Source organism: Rhipicephalus sanguineus, chromosome 1 (assembly GCF_013339695.2).
Source record: "Rhipicephalus sanguineus isolate Rsan-2018 chromosome 1, BIME_Rsan_1.4, whole genome shotgun sequence".
Lineage (NCBI taxonomy): Eukaryota > Metazoa > Arthropoda > Arachnida > Ixodida > Ixodidae > Rhipicephalus > Rhipicephalus sanguineus.
The window spans coordinates 77,394,542-77,409,162 of NC_051176.1; the positions used below are offsets into that span (position 1 = coordinate 77,394,542).

Genomic DNA, 14,621 nt, shown 5'->3' on the forward strand with positions numbered 1-14,621 from the left:
TGCCTTTCCTCTCTCACAAAAAGCCAGGAAAGATGGCTCCAGTTGCAAAAAAAGAGAGAAAATCACACAGAAAGCCAGTATTACTTATTAAGTTGGACACAGAAAAATTGATGGTCGCTTTAAAAAACTTTTCAAAGATACAACTATCTCAGGTAAATACTAAAGCTTTGTCTCTTAAAACCGTTGATTGATAGACGTAAGTATATGTTTAACTTTGTGGAGATTTATTTATTTATTTATTTATTTACTTATTTATTTATTTATTTATTTATTTACTTGCATATACTGCAGCCATAATTTAGGGCTATAGCAGGAGTGGGAACATTATACAATGCTAGTAACGCAGCAAACAAAGAAAATGCAAGAAAACAAATATACTACTAGTTGGGATAAAGAAATACACAAAGAAAAAGAACGACAACTAAAAATGAAGCGATTTACATGTCAGCAACATGCTCCCAAGTGGTGAAACATCGCTTAGTGGTAACGAGCGAATGTTACCGGGCAGAGATTTACAAAGCTTTAGTATGCGTGAAAACAAAAAAAAAAAACTGCTTGAATGTGTTAGTACTAGCAAAGAAAGGTGGTATGGTCAAGGCATGGAAGCTACGGGCACAGCATTTCGTTATTAAATTGTGAGCCATTCCACTCTGTGAAGGGGATGACCTTCGAAGCTGTTTAGCAAATGACACGGATGTGGCACAGAATTTCGAATCACAGGCGATCACGCCCCTTGCAACTAAAACCGAAATGTCTTGCCAGGAAGGCCCCTTTTCAATTTATAATAATAATAATAATAATATCTGGGGTTTAACGTCCCAAAGCTATTAAATGATTATGAGAGACGCCGTAGTGGAGGGCTCCGGAGATTTCGACCACCTGGGGTTCTTTAACGGGCACCTAAATCTAAGTACACGGGCCTCAAACATTTTTGCCTCCATCGAAAATGCAGCCGCCGCGGCCGGGATTCGATCCCGCGACCTTCGGGTCAGCCGTCGAGCGCCATAACCACTAGACCACCATGGCGGGGCCTTTTGAATTTAACGCATGTTCTTTCAAAATTTTCCTTTTGAGCAGTGTGGTGTTTGCGTCTTTTCTGTCAATTCTTCGTTCAGCCGCATTCTTGGTATCGTCGTGTATGGCTTGCCGTTTCGTGCGCTTGGCGTTTCGCTCATGATCTTAATTAGTATTTGCCGTCCGTGTGTTCTCTTCGTCATTTTTAGTGGACCGGTGGTGAGTGGTGGAGTTTGGCTAATATGTGTGGGACAGACGCTTTTGTTGACGCACAGGAAAAATGCGCGGAACGCTAGATATGAGTAGCATCGTTGTAAAATGTGATGAGGTTACTGTTAGCCGGAGGGAGAGTTAATTATTATACGAATTTTAAGGCACAAGCCTTAGATGCCTCATCAAACGCGAAAATTGACCATCGGCGTCGGCGTTCCGCGGCGCCGGGGACCACACGAGTGATGCGAAATATCATCATCACGTGATGACGTCATCATATGACGGTATCATGACGTCACATGATGCCGTCATCACATGACATCGTAGCTTGGTCGAAAGTGGGCAGATCACGGAGGCAGTGAAAAACTAGGTGATGTGCCTCCGATCCTGGAGGCAATGCAAAACCACGCTAGGTGCACTAAGCTTTCGGAGGCTGGCGATGCACGATCAATACATCGATTGAGAAGGAAAAGAAGATGGCTTTGTCTTTCGAGTCGTCTTAGGTGAATGCATACGGGACCCTGGGAGTTTTTTATGTCAATTGTCAAAGGTTATATCAATTGGCATAATCTTGGACACAAGTTGCGTGTGGTCCAGCGGTCAACCTGGAAGACTGTAGTTCTTCATAAATAGGCGATTAAAAATATTTGTCTGTATGTGCAGTTGCGTACTTCTTTGGCTTTTGCGAGGTCATGTGCAAAACTTCATCTACATATGCTGACTGCCCTGTGTTATACATCTGGAGTTACGCTGTTGCTATACATCGCTTGCACCTACGTCACCTGACGTCACTGCTTGGAGCGAGTCGGCCATATTGGTGAACAGTGGTTAGACCTTGTTCACCAATATGGCCATATGAACATATAGTATATGGCAATATGAACAGCGGTTAGACCTCCACTATGGTTATATGCGCAGTTGTAGGCTGCTCTAATAGTAGCGTTGTAGGCTGCTATAATCATAGCGATAGCTGCGGAAGAAAGAAGCAGCCCACTCGTCTGAGCTTCGTTCGAATACCAAAGGTTACTGAAGGCCAGTGCGAGCGTATGAAAACGCTCAGCGCCAACCGTCGGAGGACCTTGCTGGCGCGCACAAGGCGTGGGAATTTCGACGAAGAAAACCCCAACGTTCATGTATCTGGAGCGCACTTCTTAGTAGGCAAGCGAAGAAGAGAGGAGATATTGCCGCAGAGACTACCGACAATAAGTTTTCTCTACCAAGAAGCCAGCGGGCCGCTGGGTTAGCGTCCGCAACGTCTCGCGCCTGCTCGTGCTTCATGTGGCCGCGCAACGCATGCCTCTCGCGCACGGTCACGAGACTGTGAGTTGACCAGCGGGCGAGAAGAAGAAGTGCGTTCGTCGAACGGACACTTTTTATGTGTGGCACTCTATAGCGGACTCCTTGATTTTGCACCTAGTTATCTGGGCACAAGTTCGCCTACAATAAACGAGTGTTTGTGTTTCCCCTCTTCAATACGCTACATTTTGGTGGAGGTGCGGGGTATGATTGGAAGTCCCCTGGGTGCAAGAGAGCGGAGCCCTGACCCTCAGCGACTGGAGCCTGGCGAACTGACTCCAGTACACCAGCGTGCAAGCCGCCGCCTCCGAGGAGACCCGCCTGAATTTGGACCGCTCCCTACTGCTCCGGCAACACAGGCATCGTCCACTGCCAACGAAAGAATGATGACCAGCCCGGTGACACCCGAACTCATCGTGTCTCCACCGTGCATGCCTGAGCCCTTCCACGGTGATACGTACGAAGATGTGGAGGACTGGTTGGAACACTTCGAGCGGGTGGCGAACATCAACGGCTGGGACGAGGCAAGAAAACTGAGCCGCGTGTACTTCGCGTTGGAGGATGCAGCGAGGACATGGTATGAAAGCCACGAAGCGGTGATACCGACCTGGCAAGAGTTTCGACGACATCTGGTCGCTACGTATGCCAGCACCGATCGTCGAGAGAAGGCAGAGAATTCTCTCCAGTCCAGAAACCAGCGCACGAACGAGAGCGTTGGCATGTATATCGAGGATATGTCCCGCCTTTTCAGACGCGCCGATCCGAACATGACCGAAGAGAAAAAACTGCGTCACCTGATGCGAGGAGTCAAACAGGACTTATTCGCAGGGTTGGTTCGCAACCCACCACGCACCGTTGCCGAGTTCCGCAGCGAAGCCACGACCATAGAGCGCGCATTGCAGCAGCGCTCTCGTCACTACAACCGTGATGCCAGTAGTGTACCTGCAGAGGTCCTTTCGACAAGCATGGGCAGCAACAGCGAAGCGCTGAGGGAAATGGTACGATCCATTGTAAAGGAAGAGCTTCGGAAGCTTCTGCACCCACAAGTTACGCCGACAGTCTCAACTCTTGCCACTGTTATTCGGGATGAAGTTCGTCACGCCATTCTGCAAGCGGAACCCGAGGCGCAACCTGTTCGACTCGAACAGCCATTGCAGGAACGTCGAGTACCAACGTACGCCGACGCTTTGCGCCAACCCGTCGTGCACAGCGCTTCGTTTGCAGCCCCCGGTGGCCGTCCATCGGCTTCAAGCGGCTCACCTTTTCAAGGAGATCTGAGGCCACGAAAAAGCGACGTGTGGCGCACACCCGACAGGACGCCGCTTTGTTTTCATTGCGGAGAAGCTGGGCACCTTTACAGAATGTGCCCATATCGAAGAGTCGGTCTCCGCGGGTTTTCCGTAAATGCGCCATGCCCCCGAAATGGTGAAAGACCCGTCGAAATCGAGGACTACTTGTCAAGGCATCAATTTCCAGCTGCTAGTTTCCAGCACGAGCCAAGGTCACCAGCGCCTGCTCGTTATCGATCGCCAAGCCCTAGGCGTTCAAGTTCACCAACTTCAAGCTCAACAAGGCACCGTTCAATGAGTCCCCGTCAGGAAAACTGAAGCCAGCGACCTGGGGAGGCAAGGCCGCTGATGTCCGACAAAGCGAAGATCCTCCGTCAAGGCCCCAGCGCAGCAGCGACGAGCAGAATACGAGGACTAAGATAAGTAAAGAAAAAATTTCTTCGGACTTGCGCGTTACCGTAGACGGGTGTGAATTGAACGTTTTAGTCGACACAGGTGCCGATTATTCAGTCGTAAGCTATGCTATCGCAAAGGACTTAAAGAAAGTTTTGACGCCTTGGAGTGGACCACAAATACGTACTGCTGGGGGCCATCTCATTACACCTCTGGGAAGATGTACCGCAAGAATCGGAATTCAAGGTTCTATTTACGTCGCTGATTTCGTCGTACTTCCAGAATGCTCGAGGGACGTAATACTTGGGATGGATTTTCTGTTGGCGAACGGGGCTATAATCAACCTGCAGAATTCTAGCGTTTCTTTTTCGACTAAGCTGGCCATAGACACGAAGGAGCCGGAGTGTCCTGCATTGCGTGTTATCGACGATGACGTAACGGTGCCACCACGATGCAGCGTGCTGGTTGGCGTAAGGAATGACACATTCGTCGACTATGAAGGCATAGCGGATGCCAACGTCGAGTTGCTGCTGAAGAAAGGCATTTGCATAGCTCGGGGCATTATTCAGTTACGTGGTGGGTGTGCCAATGTATTGCTCACGAATTTCGGAAATGAAATTCAGCATGTTGCAAGAAACACTGCCATTGCCTTTCTACACAGTTTTGCAGCTGTGACAGATTTAAGTAGCCTGGCGTCAGGACCACCTGCCTCAGAAAATGTGCATGATGTCGGAGGGACAGTTGCAATCAGCCAAAATCTGTCGCCAGCCGAGAAGAAAATCATACAAGACCTGATAAGAGATTTTGCAGGATGTTTCTCCACCTCGTCAAAAGTTCGGCGCACCCAGATTGTTAAACACAGAATAATAACAGACGAAACAACAAGGCCAGTATACCAACATCCGTATCGAGTATCGCCGAAAGAACGAAAGATCATAAAGGGTCAAGTGCAAGAAATGTTGGAGGACGATGTCATTCAGCCGTCCAAAAGCCCATGGGCATCGCCGGTAGTTCTTGTGAGGAAGAAGGACAATACGTTGAGATTCTGTGTCGACTACCGCAAACTGAACAGCGTGACCAAGCGGGATGTATACCCCTTGCCTCGAATCGATGATACATTGGATCGGCTCCGGAACGCAAGATATTTTTCTTCATTGGATTTAAAAAGCGGGTATTGGCAAATTGAAGTGGATGAAAGAGACCGTGAAAAGACTGCTTTCGTAACTCCGGACGGCCTGTATGAATTTAAAGCACTCCCATTCGGCCTCTGTTGTGCGCCAGCGACATTCCAGCGCATGATGGACAGTGTCCTCTCGGGCCTCAAATGGCAGTCTTGTTTAGTCTACCTGGACGACGTAGTGGTTTTTTCGGCAACGTTTGACGAGCACATAGAGAGACTACGTTTAGTACTTCAGGCTATTGAGTCCGCTGGCTTGACGATTAAACCGGAAAAGTGCCAGTTTGGATTTGAGAAGCTTCGATTCCTGGGTCATGTGATCAGCGCTGAAGGTGTTGGCCCGGACCCCGACAAGACTGCGGCCGTCGCACGATTTCCAAAGCCAAGAGACAAGAAAGAGGTGCGTCGATTTTTGGGTTTATGCGCTTACTATAGGCGATTTGTGGAAAATTTCTCAAAAATTGCCGAACCTCTAACAAGACTCACGAAGGAGGAGATACCGTTCGTTTGGCATGCTGAGCAAGAGATGGCTTTTAGTGAATTGAAGCAACGTTTGCAAGCCCCGCCTATCCTCGCCCACTTCGACGAGACCGCTGACACGGAAGTCCATACAGATGCAAGCAATCTCGGCCTCGGCGCGGTCCTCGTTCAGTGGCAAAATGGAGCAGAGAAAGTGATAGCGTATGCGAGCCGCACCCTTTCAAAACCTGAAAGAAATTACTCCGCGACAGAAAAAGAATGCTTGGCAGTCATATGGGCTATCAGCAAATTCAGGCCATACCTCTACGGCAGGCCGTTCCGTGCCGTCAGCGACCACCACTCACTTTGTTGGCTGGCAAGCTTAAAAGACCCGTCGGGACGACTTGCGAGATGGAGCCTCAGGCTCCAAGAATACGACATTACCGTTGTATATAGGTCTGGCAGAAAACACAACGATGCTGATTGCTTGTCACGCTCGCCACTCGACTCTACTCCTTCAGAAGAAGAGGACTTCCCATTCTTTTGTGTAATGGAAACCTCAGAAATTGCCGAGCATCAACGGGCTGACACAGAACTGCTCCAATTGATAAAGCATCTCGAAGGGTTTGACGTCCAAGTTCCACGCGCATTTAAGAGAGGATTATCCTCATTCTGTCTCCGAGCTAATGCACTCTACAAGAGGAACTTTGAGCACAACAAGGAGAAGTTCCTACTCGTTGTACCGTCAGCCATGAGGCCTGAAATCTTAGAAGCTTGTCACGATGAACCGTCGGCGGGCCACTTGGGCGTCAGTCGAACATTCGCCAGAATTCACCAAAAATATTACTGGCCCAAGTTGTTTGCGTCTGTGCGGCATTACGTGAAGACATGTCGCGAATGCCAAAGGCGCAAAGCACCACCCCTCAAGATGGCCGGCCTTCTCCAGCCCATAGACCCTCCTAAGACTCCATTTCAACAAGTGGGAATGGACCTTCTCGGACCGTTTCCAATGTCGTCATCCGGGAAAAGGTGGATCGTCGTCGCGACGGACTATTTGACACGGTACGCTGAAACCGGCTGCCTTGAGCGAGGAACGGCAACTGAAGTTGCCAAGTTTTTCGTTCAAAACATAGTTCTTCGACATGGTGCCCCAATGGTCGTCATTACCGATCGAGGAGCAGCCTTCACATCTGCGTTGATGCAGTCCTTGATGACGATGACTAATACCAGTCATAGAAAAAGCACTGCATACCACCCACAAACGAACGGGTTGACGGAACGCCTAAACCGAACCATTGCTGACATGCTATCGATGTATGTGGACATTGAGCATAAGACGTGGGACGAAATCCTGCCATACGCAACTTTCGCCTACAATACGGCCCTACAGGAAACTACCCGCGTCCCCCCCATTTCAGCTGGTCTACGGCCGCACTGTCACCACGACACTCGACGCGATGTTACCAGTAGACAACGACAATTACGAGCCATCTGAAGTTGACGACTTTCTACAAAGAGCTGAAGAAGCGCGCCAGCTGGCACGACACCGAATAATTCAACAACAACGCAAGGACGCAAGCCACTACAACCTGCGCCGCCGAGAAGTTCAGTACCATCCAGGCGATAAAGTGTGGATATGGACACCAATAAGACGCCGCGGGCTCTCAGAAAAGCTCCTCCGTCGGTACTTTGGTCCATATAAGGTTCTCCGACGACTTAGTGACCTAAACTACCAAGTCATCCCCGATGGACACGAGCGCTCAAAACGGCAAAACACTGCGGAGGTCGTACACGTAGTGCGCATGAAGCCCTATTACGAGAGACAGTGAAAACGCTCCCTTCTTGTCTACTTCCCCCCATCGCGCATCGGGACGATGCGTATTCCGGAGGGGGCTAATGCCGCAGAGACTACCGACAATAAGTTTTCTCTACCAAGAAGCCAGCGGGCCGCTGGGTTAGCGTCCGCAACGTCTCGCGCCTGCTCGTGCTTCATGTGGCCGCGCAACGCATGCCTCTCGCGCACGGTCACGAGACTGTGAGTTGACCAGCGGGCGAGAAGAAGAAGTGCGTTCGTCGAACGGACACTTTTTATGTGTGGCACTCTATAGCGGACTCCTTGATTTTGCACCTAGTTATCTGGGCACAAGTTCGCCTACAATAAACGAGTGTTTGTGTTTCCCCTCTTCAATACGCTACAATATGAAGACATTAATTATCGAGGATGCTCTTGGTGTTCGTAGGAAAGCCGTCCGCGTTGTTCGACGAGACGAACCCAGACTCGGTGCCGTCTCTACGAATTGGCTACAGCTTCAAGCATGCAGGCGCTGCGCGACATGAGCGCGCGGAAAACAGCGTCACGAAAAGCGGCAAGCGGTGGCCGAACGGCGCCGAGCACAGGCCGATGCGTGTTGATGAAGCTGAATACGGTTCGCTCTCCATGACCGTCCGCATGCAGTTACAAAACCCTCAGCACTACGTTCCCACACGCACGTATACATACATCCCTATATGTTTAGGATAAAACGGACAGCAAAGGGGACGCGCGTTCGAAAAACGCGCTGACGCGTGGGCACCTCGCCGCACTCGCATGTGAACTAAGCGCAAACATCAGCATTTGTTGATTTAGCAGCGTTCGGGCATCGCTATTTGATAACTCGGGGCTGGCAAATGGGTCAATTCGATGAACCGTTCAACTTACCTCTATAAGCACGATCAAATTTACGGTCGCGAAGCTCCTTTGCAGACAGGCTCTTTACCCAGCCGCTGGTAAAGTAGTTGTGCGACTCCATTGACTTTTACGCCTTTATTTCGCCCAGAGCAACAAGGTTAGCGCTGAAAACCAAATAGTTCACGATGTCGCCGTGCGACACTTCTGGGAAGGCGGAGATGTTCGAAGTCGTGTCCGTTCCGGGTCGAAGTGTATAGGGATCCACTCAGTCGCACAACCGTACCTTTTCCTCATAGCGAGAACACGCTCGCGTTATGAATCCTGAATAGTACGCAGCATTTAACGGCTGCCTTGTGCCAACCGGCTCCATGATGCAAAATAAACGGCCCGCGAGAAAGAAAGTGACCGTGGCAATACGGCTCCGTCAGCTCCGTCGTACTGAATACTGTAGTCGTACGGCTGGTACGTACGGCTTGTTTGTGCGGCTGTTCTCCAATATGGCAGCCGCAGTAGGACCGCAGAATGGTGACGTCACGTGCAACAATACGTTGCCAACAACGTTTTAAATTAATTTTTATTTCGTTCTTCTTTGTTTTTTTATGCTAACTGACGAGGGGCAGCAGATGCCATCCAAAGACACCAAAATGTCATCTTTCTAGTTGCACAAGCAACGAGTGACCTCTTGTTTCTCTTCAAGCACTTCCGGTCGAGTACTTACTTCCGGTTATAAGAATATATTCACGAAAATTCTCATAAAAATGAATCTGATATGAAATCGATGGTTTTGGTTCAAGTTAAGAGTTATAATGGTTACATATGCTATCGGAGCATAAGCTCACTTAAGGTAAGGGCCAATCAACTGTCAGGATAATTAATAAAAGTTGATTGAACGAGTTCATTGAAAAAGCAGATAGTTTTTTGTGAGCAGCTAGGATCGTTGCGGAACCTGGCGGTGCAGATCTCAACCGCGCTCTTCTTCCTACGCAGTCTCTGAGATCTGCTTCGGCAGTGCGACGAAACACAAAGTTAACACAAGGAATACACAAAGGTACACGAACGAGAATGCCGAGATGTGAGTGCCATTACCCGACACCTAAGTCAGGGATTAGGGTCGCCTCCATTATTTTTATTTCGTCAGTGAACACAAAAAAGGTGGACATTTAGTTTTCACAGAGAACCTGAAGTAGGTACGACTAGCGATATCTTTATTGTTAACGAAGCATAACTCTGCTATAACTCAACCAGAAAAAGAACAAAAGAAGCACAATGTTGGCATTATTCGTCCATAGTCACCTGATCAAGCTTGGTGATGGCACCAGACAGAAGCGGGTCGCAATCTCGGTACCAGTAGACTAGGGCTACAGCCATGCCGGCCATGATGAAGTTGTACAAGGCGTTCAACGTGACGCCTATGTAGGTGATGCTGCATTAACGGCAAAAAAAGAAAAGACAACACAAAACTGTTAGAAAAAAATATTGGGCATATACCGCAGACAATATCAAAAACTCGCGTATGGTAAGTGCTATGATATAATTTTAAGGCGTAAGCCTTAGATGCCTCATCAAACGCAAAATTTGGCTGTAGGCGTAGTCGGCGTCCGGCGGCGTCATCACCAGCGATTAATTTAATGACATTCGAGTTCTTAGGGTACATGTTTTCAGTCTAAACCGATTCAATGATTCACTTTAGTGTACCTTTAAGAACTAAGCAAAGTCAAAGCCCGGCCCAACCCGAGCCCGCCACCTCAAACCGGGGCCCAACCCTAAGCGTTAGCTTCAGGCCCGAGCCCGGCTCGGGACCGCCGTGAAAACTGCTTTACCTCGCCCGGCCCGGCGCACCGGCTTGGCCGGGCCCGGGTTTTCGGGTAGGCCCGATCCCGTGCAATGCTCTAGCTCAGCCTACGGTACGCATATCACATAGTTTGTGAGGAAGCACAGCCATAGTTTCGTCATATTTCCGAGAATTACATGCGACGCTTTCGGCTATTCAGATAAAGAACGTTACAAGCGTTCGTAAAGGCAGTGCCTAACGCCATGGAGACGCACTAAACGTGTTTGATAACAGCATAGTGTAATTACTGATGTCTGAATAAGGTTACTGCTAAAATTACGTGTTTACAAACCCGAGTTTGCTGTTATTGCAAGACCGTGTGTCAAGCCGCTTGGTTAGGGCAGGGATAATTTGCATCGCAAATGGCCGTACGCTTCCTGCCATTACGTATGCTTTCTGCGTACACTTTCTGCTGCACAAATTTAGATCGTATACGTGGGTTTCGACGGATGCGTCCTGGCGCAGTGCCTATTTTTTATTAAGAGCCGCAGAATAGGCATGTGATCAGTCAAACGAATACTACTACTTCATGGGCACAGGAAAAAAAAAGCTAAAGGCGAAATCGACTAAACGAGAAATCGGTTCATTTGACAAGCGGAAATAAAAAAGCATGGGTCAGTTAAGCTCGATGATAATGCTTGTTTTCATAAATGGGTGATAGATATATGAGGTTCGACGGTGGAATTTCGCGTCCATAAATATCATGTGGCCAAAAGGTACCCACTTTCTCATGAAAAGTCATTTACTATTGCCGATTCTTCGGTTTTAGTGCATACTTTCACTCTAGGACGATTCTCGATACTCTAAATTACATTGCATTGATACGCTTATTGCTTTTTTACTACTTTGTCGAATAAATAGCTTCTCCAAAATATATCTTCCTAAACTCTACAATTTCCGTCCTCGGCAAGCAGTAGCAATTCAGTCTATTTTCTGTAGAGTTCCGGGAAGCGTAGGTTGAGAATAAAATGAGGCGGCAGAAAAACGGACGCCCTTGGCCCTCGTTGCTTATTGAGTATCAAATATCATCTGCTTTTCATCTTGAATGCAAGGAAAATTAGTGATACTATTTGGTTTGACGACCGAACAGAGCAATACCTGCTTTTCAAAAATTGATCCTTTGTGCGCGTCCGAACAACGTGTTGACCACGCCTTTGGTGCGCTCACACAATGAGTGCAAGTGGATGGGCGCTAACCGTCACTTTCGCATAAAATGAAGATGCCACCGCCTGTTGCGACAGCCTGAATGCGTCAGTGGGATATTCATTCATCGACCGGCATATTGAACTGACTGAATAGAATTCTGGATATCTTTTTGTCTCCTGACAGTGTGCATTCGTTTCTCCGGACACGAATAAAGAACTTGGTGACTTCCTAAGAGTGACTTTACTCATTTACACAAAATTATTGTATATGAACGCGTCATGAAGTGCCTGGAAGCGGCCCAATATAGACTTGTGCTCGTGTGGTTAAAGTCTTTTCGTCTCTTATTGTCCTGCCGTTTTCTTAATAATGAAGTCCGATACACTTCAGTAACAAAGCTGTTCGTAGCAGTGCACGATGCGATCGAAGCTGCCCACATCTGTATTGACAGCGGCACAGTCACACGCACAAAAAAAAGACAATACGATGGATATTTGCCGTTCAGCAGATACACGAACGCCATAAGTTTTCACGTGGGATCAGCACTGTCGACTGAGTGCGGACATTGTGTGCATTTCGTCAAGGCCACAATGCAATGTCCCACAAAGTCGCCCTCTCTGCATCTATCTATCTATCTATCTATCTATCTATCTATCTATCTATCTATCTATCTATCTATCTATCTATCTATCTATCTATCTATCTATCTATCTATCTATCTATCTATCTATCTATCTATCTATCTATCTATCTATCTATCTATCTATCTATCTATCTATCTATCTATCTATCTATCTATCTATCTATCTATCTATCTATCTATCTATCTATCTATCTATCTATCTATCTGGAGGGGGGGGGGCAGAAGCAAGACGAAAACCGAGAGAGCAATACTTGGGGCGTATTTCACCAGTGTACAAGGCGAAGAAAAATGCATGAGTGTTTCTTCTGTCTCTCTGGGTTATAGAGAGATAGCATTGCACACGTGTTGGCGGTTGGTTGTTTGAGGAAAGAATAGATTTTAAATTATATGTCAGCTGATAATCCAGCGAGGGGCCGTCTCTTTTTCCCTTTCGCATTTTTTTTTTACTTGGCGACCATGAACTCAAGACGTTTTCGAATAATTCCTACGAACCAATCTCGTTTGCGAACAAAGATCTCGTCATCTTTTTTTTAAAGAACAGAACGACGAGTCATTGTGCACACCGGCCACAAAAGAACTCTCGCGATTGAAAAAGAACGGCGGATGCGAGTCCCGGCACATAATTGCTTTCAATAATAATAATAAAAAAACACGTCCTAGCTTATTTATCCCCACACTTGGTCCCTTTTATTCTTTCCCTTTCTAAATGTAAGGCCAGGTAATGCCATTTTTCAAAAGAAGCCTGCAAAGCTCCTTTTATCTCCTTCCACGAGGACGAGTGCGTCGGACGAACGAAAACGTCGGAAATGAATGTTCGGAAGACGAGAGTGCTTCCTCCTCTAATTTTTTTCTCTTTCAGTTTAGCGCTCTGTCTGGTCTGTTTTTTTTTAAGAGCTAGACACTTCAGAGCGCCGACACATGCCCTAGTGCCGGTTCTTCGTTGTCGATTTCTGTTTGCGTATCTCGCAGCAAGCAGCGCCGAATGAGTGCCAACTGCCCGTCGTCTCCAGTCTCTTCACGCATGATATACGGGCAGCCCTTGCTAGCAATTATGGAGGTGATAGAAAGTTGGCTTGCGCGTATTATCTTCGCTTACAGCAGTTTCCTTCAGCTATCTACTAGCGTGGAACTTGTCAAGTGCATATTACTCGAGACAAAACTGACGTGCCGCCGGTACCATAATGCTTAGACACGTAGGTGCTCTAATATATCTAAACAGTTCACCTGTGGAAGACAGCTGCCGGCCAGCTTGTCGAGGAACCGACTATATACGGAGGCACGGAATATTGGAGTCGACAAGGCTCTAAAGGAGCTAGCAAGGAGCTTCGCCTTGCGGTTGCATGTACAGCCGCGTAGTGATCCTCTAGGACGACAAGAAAACTCTATTACCCCTTATCGAAACCACTGTTCCCTGCGTTCGTTCTGTTTTTGTGAAGCACTCATTTTCGTTGCCTACGAACCTCACGTGCTCAAAAAAATATTTAAAAAAGTGGCGCCAGCGCCACACCAAGATAAATTCGATCTCTTCGCATTTTTAAACCTTGTTAATCTTACATAATACATACGGCGAAATTACAACAGCGAGGTGAAAAGTTCAACCGCCAGTGTTGGTAGACGTCAAATAGCATAGCTCATATTATTTCGCGAATAACAGATGCGTATGTACTCTTCGCCGCTGCCTTGCGCAGCCCCAGCCACGGCGACCAACTTTGGGCTGTCTAGCAGGCCCGCGAGGCGGCGGTGAGGGAAGGCCTCGACGTCCCCACGTGGGAGACCGAAGGCCCGGTCGCGAAAGCTCTGCAGGACTATCAATAAAGTTGTTACCAACCAATAACAGATGCGCGTGTGAACACATGCCAAAGTGGTAACATTGCTTGGTTAGTTTATGCGGTTTCACGTCCCAAAATCGACTCAGGCTAAGAGACACTGTAGTGGGGACACAGGAATAATTTCAGCCACAAAGGGTTTCTTAACGAGCGCCTTAAGTCTACGTGCACTAGTCTTTTTCGTTTAGCCGCCATCGAAATTAAGCCGCCATGACAACTCGTGTTCTCGAACTTAGCAGTGCAACACCTTAGCTGCTATGCTACGACGGCGGGTATCCGCGAACATCTGGTGGCGAAATGTATGTCAGCACAAAAAGAATATTGCCTTCCAATACACGCTGCGAAACTGTTTGGTCAGCGTAGCTGGGGTATCACCTCATTCAATAGACTAACGTGCAGTCGCCGTGAACGATCGCGCAATCCGCTACATGAAATGCTCGACAGTTTTGGAAAATTCTTGACATTCCATTGAAAAAGTCACAATTTCGTCACAATTTACATCGAAGTAACGCTAGCAGCTAAGTCCTTCAGAATCCGATCTGGCGTAACTCTACAAAACGCTGGCTTAAGGGAATACGGCCGCTCAAGCGAGCGAAGAGGCTTATGTGCTGTCTGTCGCTTCAACGCGAAGTGAGCGGGGAGAGAACACCACGTACAAGGGTATGAGCC

At 47.9% G+C, this 14,621-nt stretch overlaps 1 protein-coding gene across 3 annotated transcripts in view; it reads right to left on the reverse strand.

Moving 5' to 3' along the window:
• The window catches only part of LOC119393221 (sodium-coupled monocarboxylate transporter 2), a 96,646-nt gene that overhangs the window by 16,247 nt on the left and 65,778 nt on the right, over nucleotides 1–14,621 (reverse strand). For all 3 annotated transcript variants that reach the window (XM_037660081.2, XM_049414851.1, XM_049414856.1), the window contains one exon: nucleotides 9,803–9,932. In XM_037660081.2, coding sequence (XP_037516009.1) covers nucleotides 9,803–9,932 — 130 coding nt within the window. The remainder of the gene's footprint in view (nucleotides 1–9,802; nucleotides 9,933–14,621) is intronic.